At 33.3% G+C, this 15,416-nt stretch overlaps 1 protein-coding gene across 2 annotated transcripts in view; it reads left to right on the forward strand.

Moving 5' to 3' along the window:
• The window catches only part of LOC145269240 (developmentally-regulated GTP-binding protein 1), a 66,499-nt gene that overhangs the window by 38,384 nt on the left and 12,699 nt on the right, over positions 1 to 15,416 (forward strand). For both annotated transcript variants that reach the window (XM_080124863.1, XM_080124862.1), the window contains exons 2-6: positions 1,456 to 1,621; positions 6,125 to 6,255; positions 9,912 to 9,981; positions 12,236 to 12,405; positions 13,657 to 13,842. In XM_080124863.1, the coding sequence (XP_079980989.1) occupies positions 1,456 to 1,621; positions 6,125 to 6,255; positions 9,912 to 9,981; positions 12,236 to 12,405; positions 13,657 to 13,842 (723 nt within the window). The remainder of the gene's footprint in view (positions 1 to 1,455; positions 1,622 to 6,124; positions 6,256 to 9,911; positions 9,982 to 12,235; positions 12,406 to 13,656; positions 13,843 to 15,416) is intronic.

The following is a 15,416-nucleotide window of genomic DNA, read 5'->3' on the forward strand; positions in this document are numbered from 1 at the left end:
ATAGGAGCCTATTCGTAACCTGACACACACACATACACACACAGACATTCAGCTTTATATTATATATATATATATATATATATATATATATATATATATATATATATATATATATGTATATATATATATATATATCAATTTTATATATCTATTATATAAAAGCGAAAATGTGTGTTAGTTTGTGTGCTTTATTTGTATGTCCGGCAAAGGCTTTTTTTGGGGGGGGGGTACCATTTCTTAGAACTTTTTATATACTCCCTAGATTATAATATCTCTGATTTACAAAAGGAGTTTGTTTCTATCTTTTATTTTAGTGATTTTATATATATATATATATAAGATCAGTTTCATCACTTTTATTGTTCTTCAGTATTTCTCTTGTAAAGCAATATATTGAAATAAAATATAAGAAAACAGCATTATTAATGAAAAATTTTACAATAAAAATAAATACATATATATATATATATATATTACTTGTTTATTGTTATATAAACATGCTCACATCCCTCTGCTACAAATAGCCACTTGTTTCAATCAAACAACAGATATCATCAGGCAGCGACTTGACTATTCAAAAGTTCAATGAATAATGGATTTTTATTTTAGGTAGGAACTCTTTAAAAGTTGGATTTAAAAAACTTAAAAAACAGAACTTTAATTATAAAATGTAAAGAGGGAGGGGCAATTTAAATAAAGTTAAAAGATTACAATGGAGAGAGAGTGATTGAGAAGAGAAAAAAAAGGAATAGAGAAAGAAATAGAGAAAAAAAATAGAGAGAAAAAAATATATATATATATATATAATATGGAGAAGAAAAGAAAAAAGATATATATGGTTATTATAAAGAGAATAAGGACTAGAAGGGAAAGGAAAGGAAAGAATGATGAGATCTAGTTAAAGAGAGAAAGAGAGAAAGTAAGAATTTGACAGTATATAGAAAAAGGAAAAAGAAAAAAAATCTGCGTGTCAACCAATTTATGAACAATTATACAATTCAATAATGAAACATTATTACAAATACAAACAGAAGATACAATCCAAGCATCAGAAATGAACATGTCAAAAAAAAGACAGAATGTATCCAGCCAACATATTTATCATCTCACATACGTCCACGAGTAATATCAACGCAGTTCAAACATACGTCTACAATTAATTAGGCTCTTTATGCTCAATGATATAAGTTTAAAGTTTTCGCGTTTTTATTAGATAAATATATAAATAAAAGAAAAAAAAAATATATATATATATTATATATTATATATATATATATATATATATATATATATATATATGCATACATACTTAACATATCTGACACCTGCCGGGAATTAATAAGAACCAGTATATTCATGCTCCTAGCCCTAAACCCCACATACCAATTTTATTTTACTTTATTTTTAAAATGCCAAAGGTATTTTGCATCTTTATATTTCGTCTTTGTCTTTCAGATGGCCAAAACCCAAAGAAACAAAGCCACCATGGGGCATTTGGGTCTGCTGAAGGCTCGACTGGCCAAATTAAGGCGTGAGCTCATTGAACCAAAAGGCGGTGGTGGGGGTGGTGGTGAAGGTTTTGATGTGGCCAAAACTGGAGACGCCAGAATTGGTTTTGTAGGTAAGCATGGCTTTATCTATTGTCCTATAAATTTTTTTTTTTGTGTGTGTGTATTGATATTCATATTTAAAACCCCTTTTTTTTTATTTATTTAAAAAATGAAATACAACTTTGTTATGTATGGATTGTGGAATTGCATTCACCTAGCAAAAGATCTAGCTAATTTGCATATTCTTTTAAACATTCATTTTAATGAATTCCCTCTTAGTTTTTTCGGTTTTCTTATGGGATGATCATCTTTAGTTAACTATTACGTGTAATTATATTCATGCAGATATTCTACATGATTTATACTTGCGTAATATTTGCGTATAAAGATTATAGTAAACACAAAACTCTTTCTATATATATTTATGTATGCGTATGTATATTTGTTTAAAAAAATTTTGCATACTAAACTCCTCTGTCAGTTTTTGGTCTACAGACATAAAACTTAATATATAGGTTATTCAAACCCATGTGAAATTTTATATTTGGGTTTTAGCATAGTCTGTCAAGGCTGAAGGAAGCCTTTTTTTGTTTTTGTTTATGTTATTCGTGTTTTATAAATACATCAACTGACATTCCAGAAATGTAAATATTTTAAATATTTAATTGTTCATCTTTATTTTGCGTTACGCAATTCTAACTCCCTGACCTGGAATATAAGCATTTCTTTGCTTTCCGTGATAGTTACAATTCAGGTCATTATCTATAAATATAAAAGCGAAAATGTATGTATGTGTGTTCGCTTTTTCTGTATGTCTACAAAAGGCTTTTTTCAGAGAAGCGGTCGGTCGCTTCAAAACTTTTTAAAACTTTTTATATCACGTATAAATCGTTATATCTCAGACTTAACAACAAAGCTCGCCTATCTGTTTAATTTTCTCGATTTCGGGAAGATAAATATTCAACATTTGTCGCTCGCCGCATGTGGGTTAGTCTTTTTCCTATAACATCTTGGGGAGCGTTCCCGCAGTAAATGATACTATCCCGCAGGCAAACTTGACGTCATTAACTCAATAAAACGGGCACCTGCCAAATCCAAGTAATTAAATAAATTCAAACATGTTTCCGTTAGCATCTCGCGGTGGGGCAATCGTTAACGTCGCACTTTTTTTTTTTTTTCACACTTTAATTTACAACTTTGCCTCATCGGTTCGGGTTCGATCCTTACCTACCAAAACATTTTTTTTTAACCCCCCCCCCCGGAGTTTCCACACACACCTCCAAAAACCCGGGCAATGCCGGGTACCCCTCGCTAGTAATCTATAAATATAATAGCGAAAATGTGTGTTTGTTTTTTGTGTATGTCCGCGAAAGACTTTTTTCCCAGGCCTTCTGGGTAGGCTCGCTCATACTTAAAACTTTTTATATCGCGTCTAAATCATCATAACTACGACTTAACAACGGGGGTCGCGTGTGTATTTAATTAGCCCAAATTTTATCAGTTCGTCGCGTCTTTGAAAAGCGAAAGCGAATTATCTGGCCTGCAGCACAAAACTAGGTCAGACACCACACCACTTCCTCGCACCTGTTTATTTCGCTTCGTAAACCTTCATATGACGCCCTTATCAGTTCCTCTCCCTCGTGGCCGAGATGGTTAGGTGACTGGCTTTTTTTCGCTTTCGTTTCCACTTTCGCGTCAAGGCTTTGGGGTTCAATCCTACCTTCCGACCAAAATTTTTTTTTTCTTTTACACCTCTTTTTAACACACGGGCAACGCCGGGTACCCCATCCCGCCGCTAGTATTATAATAAATAGGAAATCTGCATTAATCACAATATTATATTTAAAATCAAATTTTCTCTCTGCACCATTTTGCAAGTTAAGGGAGGAACTTTGAGAGATTTTAGAAAGCCATTCTTAACATGGTAAAGAGCATTAGAAAACACATTCGTTTAAAAAAACCTGTGGTGAAATGGTTAAAGTACTTGGAAAAATCAATTGTAAATAATACTGGATATCTGAGGAAACGTTTTGTCACTCAGACTCCAGGAAACACTACCAGTTTTTGTCAGTAAGTAATCTCTGATGGTTACCTGTGTGAGAACTCCTAGTGAGTACAAATGATAATTCTGATTTTGTTTTATAACGACTCTGAAAAGAAATGGGATTCATTCTCAGAAGACTCTCCCTCAATCCTGACTCAAAACCAGGAGCTTCAAAGACGAGGCTTTTTCCCCTAAGGATATTGGTGGTATCAACAATAGCAGTGGTCTTAAGACCGCCCAAGTCATATCAGGGATTGCTAGTTTTTTCAAATGTCCTTCCAGAAGACTTGATACTACACATAGTGTACCTACTACCACTGAAACTATGTCCTACCTCTAAGGTTAATGGAGTGTAATTGCCACACTTCTCATGTCATGGCTGACAGAACAAGAACATACTATCCATTTGAAGTAAATAAAAGGGTTCCATTCAAAATTCTGTCCCGATTCCTGAGTTTGACAAGATGCACCTGAAAAAGTTTACATCGACCGAAACGTTGTGAAAATAAAACTCAAGATGAGAACAGTAGTCCGATGAATCCAAATGATACGAATAATCAATCCTCATCTCAAAAATTCAGAAACATAGAATAAAATTGCTTAATCAATTTATGTGATTTTAGGTGTACAATATTTTTTTTCCATCACAGGTATGTACATTATAAAAATTTGTTTTTGTTCATAACGATGGGTTGTGGACTAGCATCAAATTATATTTATTCATGTTGCCACTCTATACTCTGGACTTGAAATTATTGTTGCAGTAATGAAAGATATGCCTTTTTGTATTGTTTTTTTTTTCTCAACTCTAAACTAGTGGGAGTGGGGCAGCTAGCTTTGCCCAGGCATAAAATATGCTTAAATATGATACTTTAATTTGTCCAGATTTCGTATATCTATATAATTATAAAACTCAAATGACCTTGTAACGATGTATGTAACCCACTTTCCGGCTTACGACATCCGGTTGCGCATGAGCGCATAACCTGCGCACTGAAATATTAATGTTATTATTTCGAAATTATTATTTAACATGGGAAGAGTGGGGTTTAGAATAACTTAAATGTAATACAGAAATGAACGATGTAAAAAAAAAAAACAGATATCAAAATTTGAATTTAACTATAATAAGTATTATGGTATCTGTTCAGTGCACATTTACCTATAAGTATGGTCAACCACTTATAATTCAGTAACGGTATTTTTTTTTCAAAAATAATCAATTATAATAAACAGAACGACTCATAGAAATCTATGTATATTCTTTTTTCATTTTAATATACTTTCATAGAAATTTTTCTGTTATTTCAACAAAAAAACTGTTTTCTTTACGTCACAAGCGTCACGCTCATACATGACTTCCATAGCTAATATCACATACTGACCCAATGGGTCACGGGCAGTCTAGTATTATTATAGAATCATGATTTCAAAAGTAAAAAAAAGTATTTGTTACTGTGAAGATGCGCTGAAGAAGAGACTAGTTGGCTGTTACACTCAGATGCTCAGGATGGCCCTTAATACATCACGGAGGAGCCACACAAACAAACCACCAGTACCAGTATCACTGAAAGTACAGCAGAGAAGGAGGAGCGTAGCTGGCCACTGCATGAGGCACAGCAAAGAGGAAGCCATCAAGCTAGTTCTCTGGATACCAACAGATGGACACCCAAATTGTGGTTGAAGAAGAATAACCTATATTGATAACCTGTTATAGGACACCGGATTGGAAAGTGTTTGCCACCTGCAAACTATCATGCGAGATCGAGAGAACTGGAGAAGTCGTGTAGATTCAGTGGTGAAGCGTCCTGAAAGATGACGGAGATGAGATGATAGTGGTAACATCACCAGCTTTCAGTTTCGATTCTAACTGAGGGCACCCTAATTTTTATTTTATTTTTACTTTTGAAATCACGACTCTATAATTATGTATACATATATAATAGTATATACAGAATCTGGATAAATTAAAATATCATATTTAAGTGTATTTTACACCCAGGCACCCCCCACCCCACCCCACTAGTATAAAATAAACGATGCGAGCCAGATAGACAGAAATATGGCTCTTTCGTATAGATTTCTTTCCCAAAAGTTGACTAAAAATTGACGCGTGTTGGTATTCATTCCAGGTTTCCCATCGGTGGGCAAATCAACTCTCCTTAGCAATTTGGCCGGAGTCTATTCCGAGGTGGCCGCCTATGAGTTCACGACTCTATAATAATATATATATAAAATTTGGACGAATTAAAATATATTTAAGTTAGTCCTGTGGTAACATCACCAGCTTTGAATACTACAGTTTTGCTTTTGGTTTCGATTCTAGCTGATGGAACCCAAATATTTTTTTTTTTTTACTTTTGAAATCACGACTCTATAATAATATATATAAAATTTGGACAAATTAAAATATCATATCACTAGTATAAAATAAACGATGCGAGCCGGATAGACAGAAATATGGCTCTTTCGTATAGATTTCTTTCCCAAAAGTTGACTAAAAATTGACGCGTGTTGGTATTCATTCCAGGTTTCCCATCGGTGGGCAAATCAACTCTCCTTAGCAATTTGGCCGGAGTCTATTCCGAGGTGGCCGCCTATGAGTTCACCACGTTGACCACAGTTCCGGGTGTGATCAGGTACAAGGGAGCTAAAATTCAGGTGAGTCAGCTTCCCATCATTTCCGTTCACAAGTTCGCTGATGATGCTAGAAATACTTGAAAAATTAATCTATATATATAAATTTGTAGTCCTGTCTGTCTGTCTGTTCACAATTCGATTAATATATACAAAAGGGGCATTAGTTTACTATTTCATTTATTTCTACGAGGCCTGTCTAAAAGTATTCGACCTTGCAATTATTCAAAGTATTCCATTGCAACGGGTCCTGGACATGACCTTAAACTATATCCGATGGTGAGGCCCCAGCTTGCGGGCTTTGGGGAGTGTGGAGCCACCCTTTAATTGCCATTGCTCCCAGGTCCACTCTGACCCAGAGTGGTAGTACCTGTTGGGGTCCCAACTATGGGTTAAATAGAAACAAATATATTCTATAAAAAAACTTTCCTTCAAAATCACTGGATTTGGCATTAAATAACCTGAAAAGGGTTGACATGCCGTAAAACAAAAACAACCAATCCATTTCAACGTCTGTAGGATTTGTAATCCTAGCTTAAATGCTATCCAGGTAGTTGTAGAAATAGCAAGTTATGTAGATATATTTTCAATTCCCACCAGCCAGTTTAGTGGGGTCACAGAAGGTTAGATTTGACAGTCGTCAAACTCAAGTTACCTTTTGTCAACTTAGTTAGATGCACCGGAAATTAGGGGTAACAGGAATTGTGGTCGTAGGTTTCCGGTTGGCGACCATGGGTTAGAGTTGGTTTTGGACTGCAGATGAAGCAGACGTGACATTAGGGTCTCTCCTCTGACAACCATTGGTTCGAGACATAGACTTGCCTTTTTAATGAAACAAATTGAAGCTTCAATCCGTCTTGTGTTATCGATGCATCTGCAGCAGTAAGTACCGCTCCCCATGAGATGGAGCCAGTGACAAGAAGATATCATCCGCTGGACAAGGCAAGCAGGTATGTACACATTATATATTTGCGCATACATGTCGAGACCCTTCAAGGCAAGAAACTGTGTACGAATAGAACACACACACACACACACACACACACCAATATAGATAAGAACACGTATTAATAAGAACACGCAGACTTTACCATAAAGTAAGAAGAATCGTTAAATTAACGTTTAATAAGTAAAAGAAGTAAATAAATAAAATAAGAAGGACGCAAACGCGAAATCTTTAACACTGGGTCGTTCCCGTACATCCATGATTCATCTCCAGTTATAGTGTTCAGAAATTCAGAATCAGTGTTTGCAGTATCCAGAAGGTCCTGTGCAAGAAACTGGGTAAGAATAGAATGCACACACACACATATAAGTAAGAACACGTATGTAAGAACACAAAAAATTTAAAGTAAAAAGAATCGTAAATTAAACAATTAAACAAATAAATAAGTAAAGGACGCAAAGACAATCTTTAACATATTACCATGTTTCATATTTTAGTGTATGCGTCTACAACAAACCCAGGTTTAGTTTACCTATGATCCTGTGACAGGGGTGGCGTTTATCTCATTTTCACAGTAAACGAGGAAAGTAAATAGAAATAATATCATACAAGGTCCTGTGCAACGTGAACACAGAGGACCTTTTATTCTGGTGACAACAACCTGCGCACCAATTTTAATGCCACTCTGTGCATTTTTTTTTTTTTTATTATTCAATTTTCACCCCAAACAAATAGCCCCCTACTTCAAAGTGGCACTATAATAATATAAGACTCTTCTTTTGAAATCATGACTCTATTATAATATATGACTCTATAATAATATATGACACTATAATAATATAAGACTCTTCTTTTGAAATCATGACTCTATAATAATATATGACACTATAATAATATATGACACTATAATAATATAAAACTTCTTTTGAAATCATGACTCTATAATAATATATGACACTATAATAATATATGACACTATATTAATATAAGACTCTTCTTTTGAAATCATGACTCTATTATAATATATGACTCTATAATAATATATGACACTATAATAATATAAGACTCTTCTTTTGAAATCATGACTCTATAATAATATATGACACTATAATAATATAAGACTCTTCTTTTGAAATCATGACTCTATAATAATATATGACTCTATAATAATATAAGTCTCTTTTTGAAATCATGACTCTGTTATAATATATGACTCTATAATAATATATGACACTATAATAATATAAGACTCTTCTTTTGAAATCATGACTCTATAATAATATGACACTATAATAATATATGACACTATAATAATATAAAACTTCTTTTGAAATCATGACTCTATAATAATATATGACACTATAATAATATATGACACTATACTAATATAAGACTCTTCTTTTGAAATCATGACTCTATTATAATATATGACTCTATAATAATATATGACACTATAATAATATAACTCTTCTTTTGAAATCATGACTCTATTATAATATATGACTCTATGATAATATATGACACTATAATAATATAAGACTCTTCTTTTGAAATCATGACTCTATAATAATATATGACTCTATAATAATATATGACACTATAATAATATAAGGCTCTTCTTTTGAAATCATGACTCTATAATAATATATGACACTATAATAATATAAGACTCTTCTTTTGAAATCATGACTCTATAATAATATATGACTCTATAATAATATATGACACTATACTAATATAAGACTCTTCTTTTGAAATCATGACTCTATAATAATATATGACTCTATAATAATATATGACACTATAATAATATAAGACTCTTCTTTTGAAATCATGACTCTATTATAATATATGACTCTATAATAATATATGACACTATAATAATATAACTCTTCTTTTGAAATCATGACTCTATAATAATATATGACTCTATAATAATATATGACACTATAATAATATAAGGCTCTTCTTTTGAAATCATGACTCTATAATAATATATGACACTATAATAATATAAGACTCTTCTTTTGAAATCATGACTCTATAATAATATATGACTCTATAATAATATATGACACTATAATAATATAAGACTCTTCTTTTGAAATCATGACTCTATAATAATATATGACTCTATAATAATATATGACACTATAATAATATAAGGCTCTTCTTTTGAAATCATGACTCTATAATAATATATGACACTATAATAATATAAGACTCTTCTTTTGAAATCATGACTCTATAGTAATATATGACTCTATAATAATATATGACACTATACTAATATAAGACTCTTCTTTTGAAATCATGACTCTATAATAATATATGACTCTATAATAAATATGACACTATAATAATATAAGGCTCTTCTTTTGAAATCATGACTCTATAATAATATATGACACTATAATAATATAAGACTCTTCTTTTGAAATCATGACTCTATAGTAATATATGACTCTATAATAATATATGACACTATACTAATATAAGACTCTTCTTTTGAAATCATGACTCTATAATAATATATGACTCTATAATAAATATGACACTATAATAATATAAGACTCTTCTTTTGAAATCATGACTCTATAATATATTAAATCTGGACAAATTAAAATATATTTAAGCGTATTTTACGACCGGGCAAAGTCTCTCCCCCAAGTAATATATAATTGTTCACTTTTATTCTTTGCTGGATTTACCGTTTATTTTCTCTCCATTTCAGCTTCTTGATTTGCCTGGTATTATTGAAGGAGCCAAAGACGGTAAAGGTCGGGGTAAACAGGTCATTGCTGGTAAGTCCCTTTTATTTATATTACTTGTATTGATCGGACTATTGTTCTCATCCTGAGTGTTATTTGTGCAGCGTTCCTGTCGGATTGGCCTTCGACCATCTTCGGGCATGCTGGTTGTTGTTTGGAAAAGAAAAGAGAAAAGTTACTCCGTATATGCTTTTCGTATGCTGTGAGTTAGTCTCTATTTTATGGTTATAGTTTCGAATTTGTGTAAAAATTGGTTGACAAAGGGAAGGCAACTCTAGTCAAACTCAATAGGGGATTATCTCTCCTCCATCACCAAATTTTTAAGGGTGTACAATGTTTGCTCTTTTTCTATAATTAGAGGCTCCCAAATGTTATTAAAATCTAAGCATAGTCTTCTTAGTAATTTTTTCTTTTTTTTTTTTTCGAAACAACAACCAACATGAAGATGGTCAAAGAACGTTACACAATAAAAACTCAAGATGAGAACAATAATCCAATCAATATAAACAATCGTCCCTTTTATTGGTCCCCGCAATAACTACGCCTTGGAATTTTTTGAAATTTTGCACAAACATTAAACATGACATGAATAAAAAAGTAACAGAACAGATTTTTGGGGAAAACTCCGGTTGCTCCCCTCCCTAGGGGAGCCTTTCGGGTCAAAATGGCTAAAATTGACACTTTTGTGCTTATTATTATTGCCTTTGATTTTTATAAAACTTTCTTAAAAGTTGTAACGAACTGATTTCTGTATAATTTTGTTTGTCTGTACTTCGCGATAACTCTTGGATGTGACCCAGGGGCTCTTTTAGGGCTAATAAAAACAGTCCACTTTTGGGACTATTTTACCATATTTGTCCAAAATTTTCTGTGTATGCCTACTTAGCAGTTTTGCATGGTGCTGAACTCAAATTTAAATATGTTATGGTCTTGGGGACTTTTGGGGCTAAATGGGGGAGGGGCAAGTGATGGACTTGGTCATTTCTTTTTTTTTGCATGGTGCAGAACTCAAATTTACATTTGTTGAAGCCTAAAACTTCACAGTTCATTTTCACTAGGATTTGACGTTCCCTGGAGACTTTTGGGGCAAAATGGGGGAGAGGGGGCAAATGCTGAACTTAGTCATTTTTTATGCCTCGTTCACTGTGCATTCACGGGGGACCATGCATGCTTCACTTGTTTTTTTTTAAGCTTTTGGAGTTAACGTTTGAGTTTGTGTAGCTAATACCATGCATTATATAAAGGACGTTGCGAGCTTGTCTCTGTTCTATCCTTATTTTCATTGCAAGTGCTCGACTGAACTCCAATCTATGGCTCCCTCCTCCCCGCCTTGCCAAACTTTCACAAAAAAAACACTTGACTAGCTTCAACCACTATATACGATTTCCCCCACTCTCTATCTGTGCCTAAATCTAAATGCAGATTCCATGAACAAAGCTTCTTTCCCAGAATTGCCTGTCCCTTAGTTTATTTTTTAATTTTAACTAGCATTTCAGCCCAGCGTTGCCCGGGTGTTTCGAGGTGTATGTTGAGCAAAAAAAGAAAAAATGGTCAATTTTTGTTAACTTTGACCCCTTAAAATTTATTGTTTTGAGCTCAAATCAAGTTATTAAGTTAGATCCATGTCGAAGGAACCTATATCTAAAATTTCAAGTGTTTAGACCCAAAATTGCCAGAGGAGTTTAGTAGAGATCTCAAAGGTCAAATTGTTGAACTTTGATCCCTTAACAGCCAAATTTCTGTCCGAAAACCGATCATAAAGATTTTCCCAAATCTCAGTACCCTGTATATCAAATTTCGAGTCTGTAGACTTAAAATTGACAGAGTTATTGCATAGGGAAATGTACACAGACAGACAGACACACAGACACGTTCACTTTTATAGATATACAGATCAGTTCATATGCATGTCACGTTGGTAATGTGGTAACATCACCAGCTTTGAATGCTACAGTTTTGCTTTTGGTTTCAATTCTAGCTGATGGCACCCAAATATTTTTTCTTTACTTTTGAAATCACGACTCTATAAAAATATATACAAAATCTGGACAAATTAAAATATCATATTTAAGCGTATTTTACGACAGGGCAAAAGCTGGGCGTACACCCAACCCCCACCCCGGTAAAAATAAAAAAAGTGAGACCAGGTTTCATTGGATAAAGAAAATAAAAGTTTGTGTATATTTGTCTTAGCCATATTTGAAGACCAGGTACTCTCATGGCTATTCTGATAATGCGGTTTAAATTTTGTTTTTGATGGGTATTATTCGGTTTATCTGCTTTTCAGTTGCTCGTACGTGCAGTCTTATCTTTATCGTGCTCGATGTCTTGAAGCCGTTGCAACATAAAAAACTTATAGAATATGAATTGGAAGGATTTGGTATCCGACTCAACAAAACACCACCAAACATTCACTTCCGACGGAAAGATAAAGGAGGAATTAATCTCACTTCAACGGTAAGAACCTTTCATTATTACTTGTCCGTCTGTTGGCTATCACTAAGAGTCGTAAGAACCAGCTTATAGCTAGACAAGGGTTTCTTGTGAAAGTTTGGCTAGGGAGGGGGATCATAGATTGAAGCTCAGGCGAGCACTTGCCATGAAAATAATGATAGAGTAGGAACAGACTCACAACGTACAGGGAAGAAAAGACTGCTGTTTTACAATTTGTCATTCGAAATCTAGTAGGTGATGCCCTTTTCACGCCGCTTTTTTACAATTTGTCATTGTTCTGAGGGAGACAACTCTCTTTTACAAAGAGATTCGTTCATTTTTTTCATCTCATTATCTAGGACGCTAATAATGCTCGCAGTATTTTTTACAGAAACATACTTTTATGTTTTTCGTTCCTTTTCTTGGCGGAAGGGTATTCAATTATAGAACTTGTATAGATTTTTAGTCAGGTGCTTCTGCAGTTTAATTAACCGTTTTTCTGTAAGTAACGCGCCGACATTAACTGAGCAGAAAAACCGTTTCGTATTTCATAAAGATTCTGTTTACAGTATGGAGGGGGGGTGAAGTGTTGTGGTGCCCCCCTCTCTCCAAGTATGTTTTTTGTAAACTGCTTGTGAAAACTTATTGACAGAATTATTAGCGTTCTAAATTACGGGATGAAAAAAAATGAATGAATCTCTTAGTAGAACAGAGTTGTCTCCCTCAGAACAATGACAAATTGTAAAAAAAGCGTTGAAAAAAGGGCATTTCTTGTGTTGATCGTATTTTGCATGGAAAAAGTTTCTTTGCTTTGATTTGTTTTTGTTTTCCTTTTTTTTTGTTTCCCTTTTTTTTCCTTTATTTCCCCCTTTTTTTCCTTTATTTCTCCTTTTTATTATTTTTCCTTTTTTTTCTTTATTTTTCCTTTTTTTTCCTTTTTTTTTCCTTTCCCCTCTTTTCCTTTTTTTGCCCCTTTTTCCTTTATTTTTCCTTTTTTTGCTTTATTTTTCCTTTTTACCTTTTTTATTCTGTTTTCCTTTATTTTTTTTATTTTTTTTATCCTTTTTTTCCTATTTTCTTTCTTTTCTGTTTTTCTTTCTTTTCCGTTTTTCTTTCTTTTCTTTTCAGTTTTTTCTTTTGTCTTTTCTGTTTTTTTTTCTTTTCCGCTTTCTTTTCTTTTTTTTTTCTTTTTCCCCATTTTTTTTTTTCCTTAATTTTTCCTTCTTTTAATTGCTCGTTTCAACCTGATCATTTCCGTTTTCATCTTCTTTCCAGACGTCCCAATCTGAATTGGATTTGGATACTGTGAAGACGATCCTAGGAGAATACCGCATCCACAATGCAGATATTGTCTTGCGCTACGATGCCACTGCCGAAGACCTTATTGATGTTGTGGAAGGAAACAGAGTTTACATTCCTTGCATCTACATTCTCAACAAAATTGATCAGATTTCAGTCGAGGTAACATTATCGGCCATCTTTTAAAAAAATTTTTTGTTCGTTTATTTTTAAATTTTTTTTTGTTCTTTATTTTTTTGTTTTTGTTTCTTTATTTTTATTTTTTTTGTTCCTTTATTTTTAAAAAGAAAAAGGAACACAGTTCGATTACTACTTAAACTGAACTTTATTCGAGATCAAATTTGAACGTTATCTATGTAAAATTAAGTAATTTTGTATTAGTGTTATCAACTTTGTTAGATTAAAATAAAAATTTGTCGCAGCTTTCTTCTTTTAATGTTTTGATTTAAAAAAAAAAAAATATTGTGTCCTAAATTATGAGATGAAAAAAAAATGGACAAATCTTTTAGTAAACGAGAGTTGCCTCCCCACGGGACAGTGTTAGCACCAGGGTCGTTTTTTAACGTGGAGAAAAGGTACGAAAATAAAAATTGCCTCAGTCGTGAAGGACTTCTCCTCCACCGAAAGAGAACAAGAAATGGAAGTGCAGCATCTGAAGAACAGATACTACACTTTGAGGTATATATTTGCTCCCCCACTGAGCAAATTAGGCACGAGGCCGATTTTTAAAGTGAGGAGTGTAGGGGAAATGGCGACCAAGTCCCCGGGGAGTAGGGGAGCTGGATAGTGACAATTGGTATGAAGGGTTGCCCCTACATTGACCAAGGTCTTATATGTGGGATTGAAGTAGAGACTAAAACAGCACCTTGACCAGGTTCAACGTTGCTTACAGGAACCGATGTGTGAACGTGATTATGACGTAATTTTTGGATATATTACAATTTTCAGCATAACAATTACGTATGTCATAATTGTTTTTGCTTTAAAAAAAAATCAATCTGTCGGCAAGAAATGACCAGGAAGGTTCATGTGTTGTTTTAGGTATACAGATTATTTAGTGTTCTAAATTATTTAAATAATTATTTAAATGATATAAATACATAGCGCAAAATGACCGGTGCTTGACAGCCGACAAATCGATTTTTTAAATATATCGTTTTAAGCAAAGACAATATTACATACTTAATTGTTATGTCTAAAATAGTAATATATCCAAAAATTATGAAAATTTATGTAGTAGAACAACTGCTATTGTGTTTTTAGTAAAAAAATAAATAGTCTATCGCTATAGGTAACAAATATTGCAGATACACCGTACTTGGCCTTCAGGACAAGATCACAGTGTAGTATCTGTTCGTGGGGAGGCACTGTAAATAGGAACGAATATTGCAGCCATAACACAAATAATCTAAAATATTCCTTTCGGAGTTATGTCCCCTGCATTTAGATGCTTTTTATTTATTTGCTTCCCCACTGAGAAAATTAGGCACGAGGCGTTTTTTTTAATGTGGGGAGGAAAAACCAGCTCCCCCAAGGGGGCACTCTGGAAGGATCCAAAATTAGCAATTGTCTGATATGAAGGGTTGCCCCCCACATTGACCAAAACTGATTACTTCCTTTTCCGCTCCTGGCCTGAAGACCAAGAACAGCCTCTGTGCCTTATGCTTACAATCTACTCAATAAAGTCTAAGAAAAATGCAATTTTACCCCATTTTCCGTATAAATTACTTTTAATT

The sequence above is a fragment of the Euprymna scolopes genome, chromosome 45 (assembly GCF_053919585.1).
Source record: "Euprymna scolopes isolate OS-2025 chromosome 45, ASM5391958v1, whole genome shotgun sequence".
Classification (NCBI taxonomy): Eukaryota; Metazoa; Mollusca; class Cephalopoda; order Sepiida; family Sepiolidae; genus Euprymna; species Euprymna scolopes.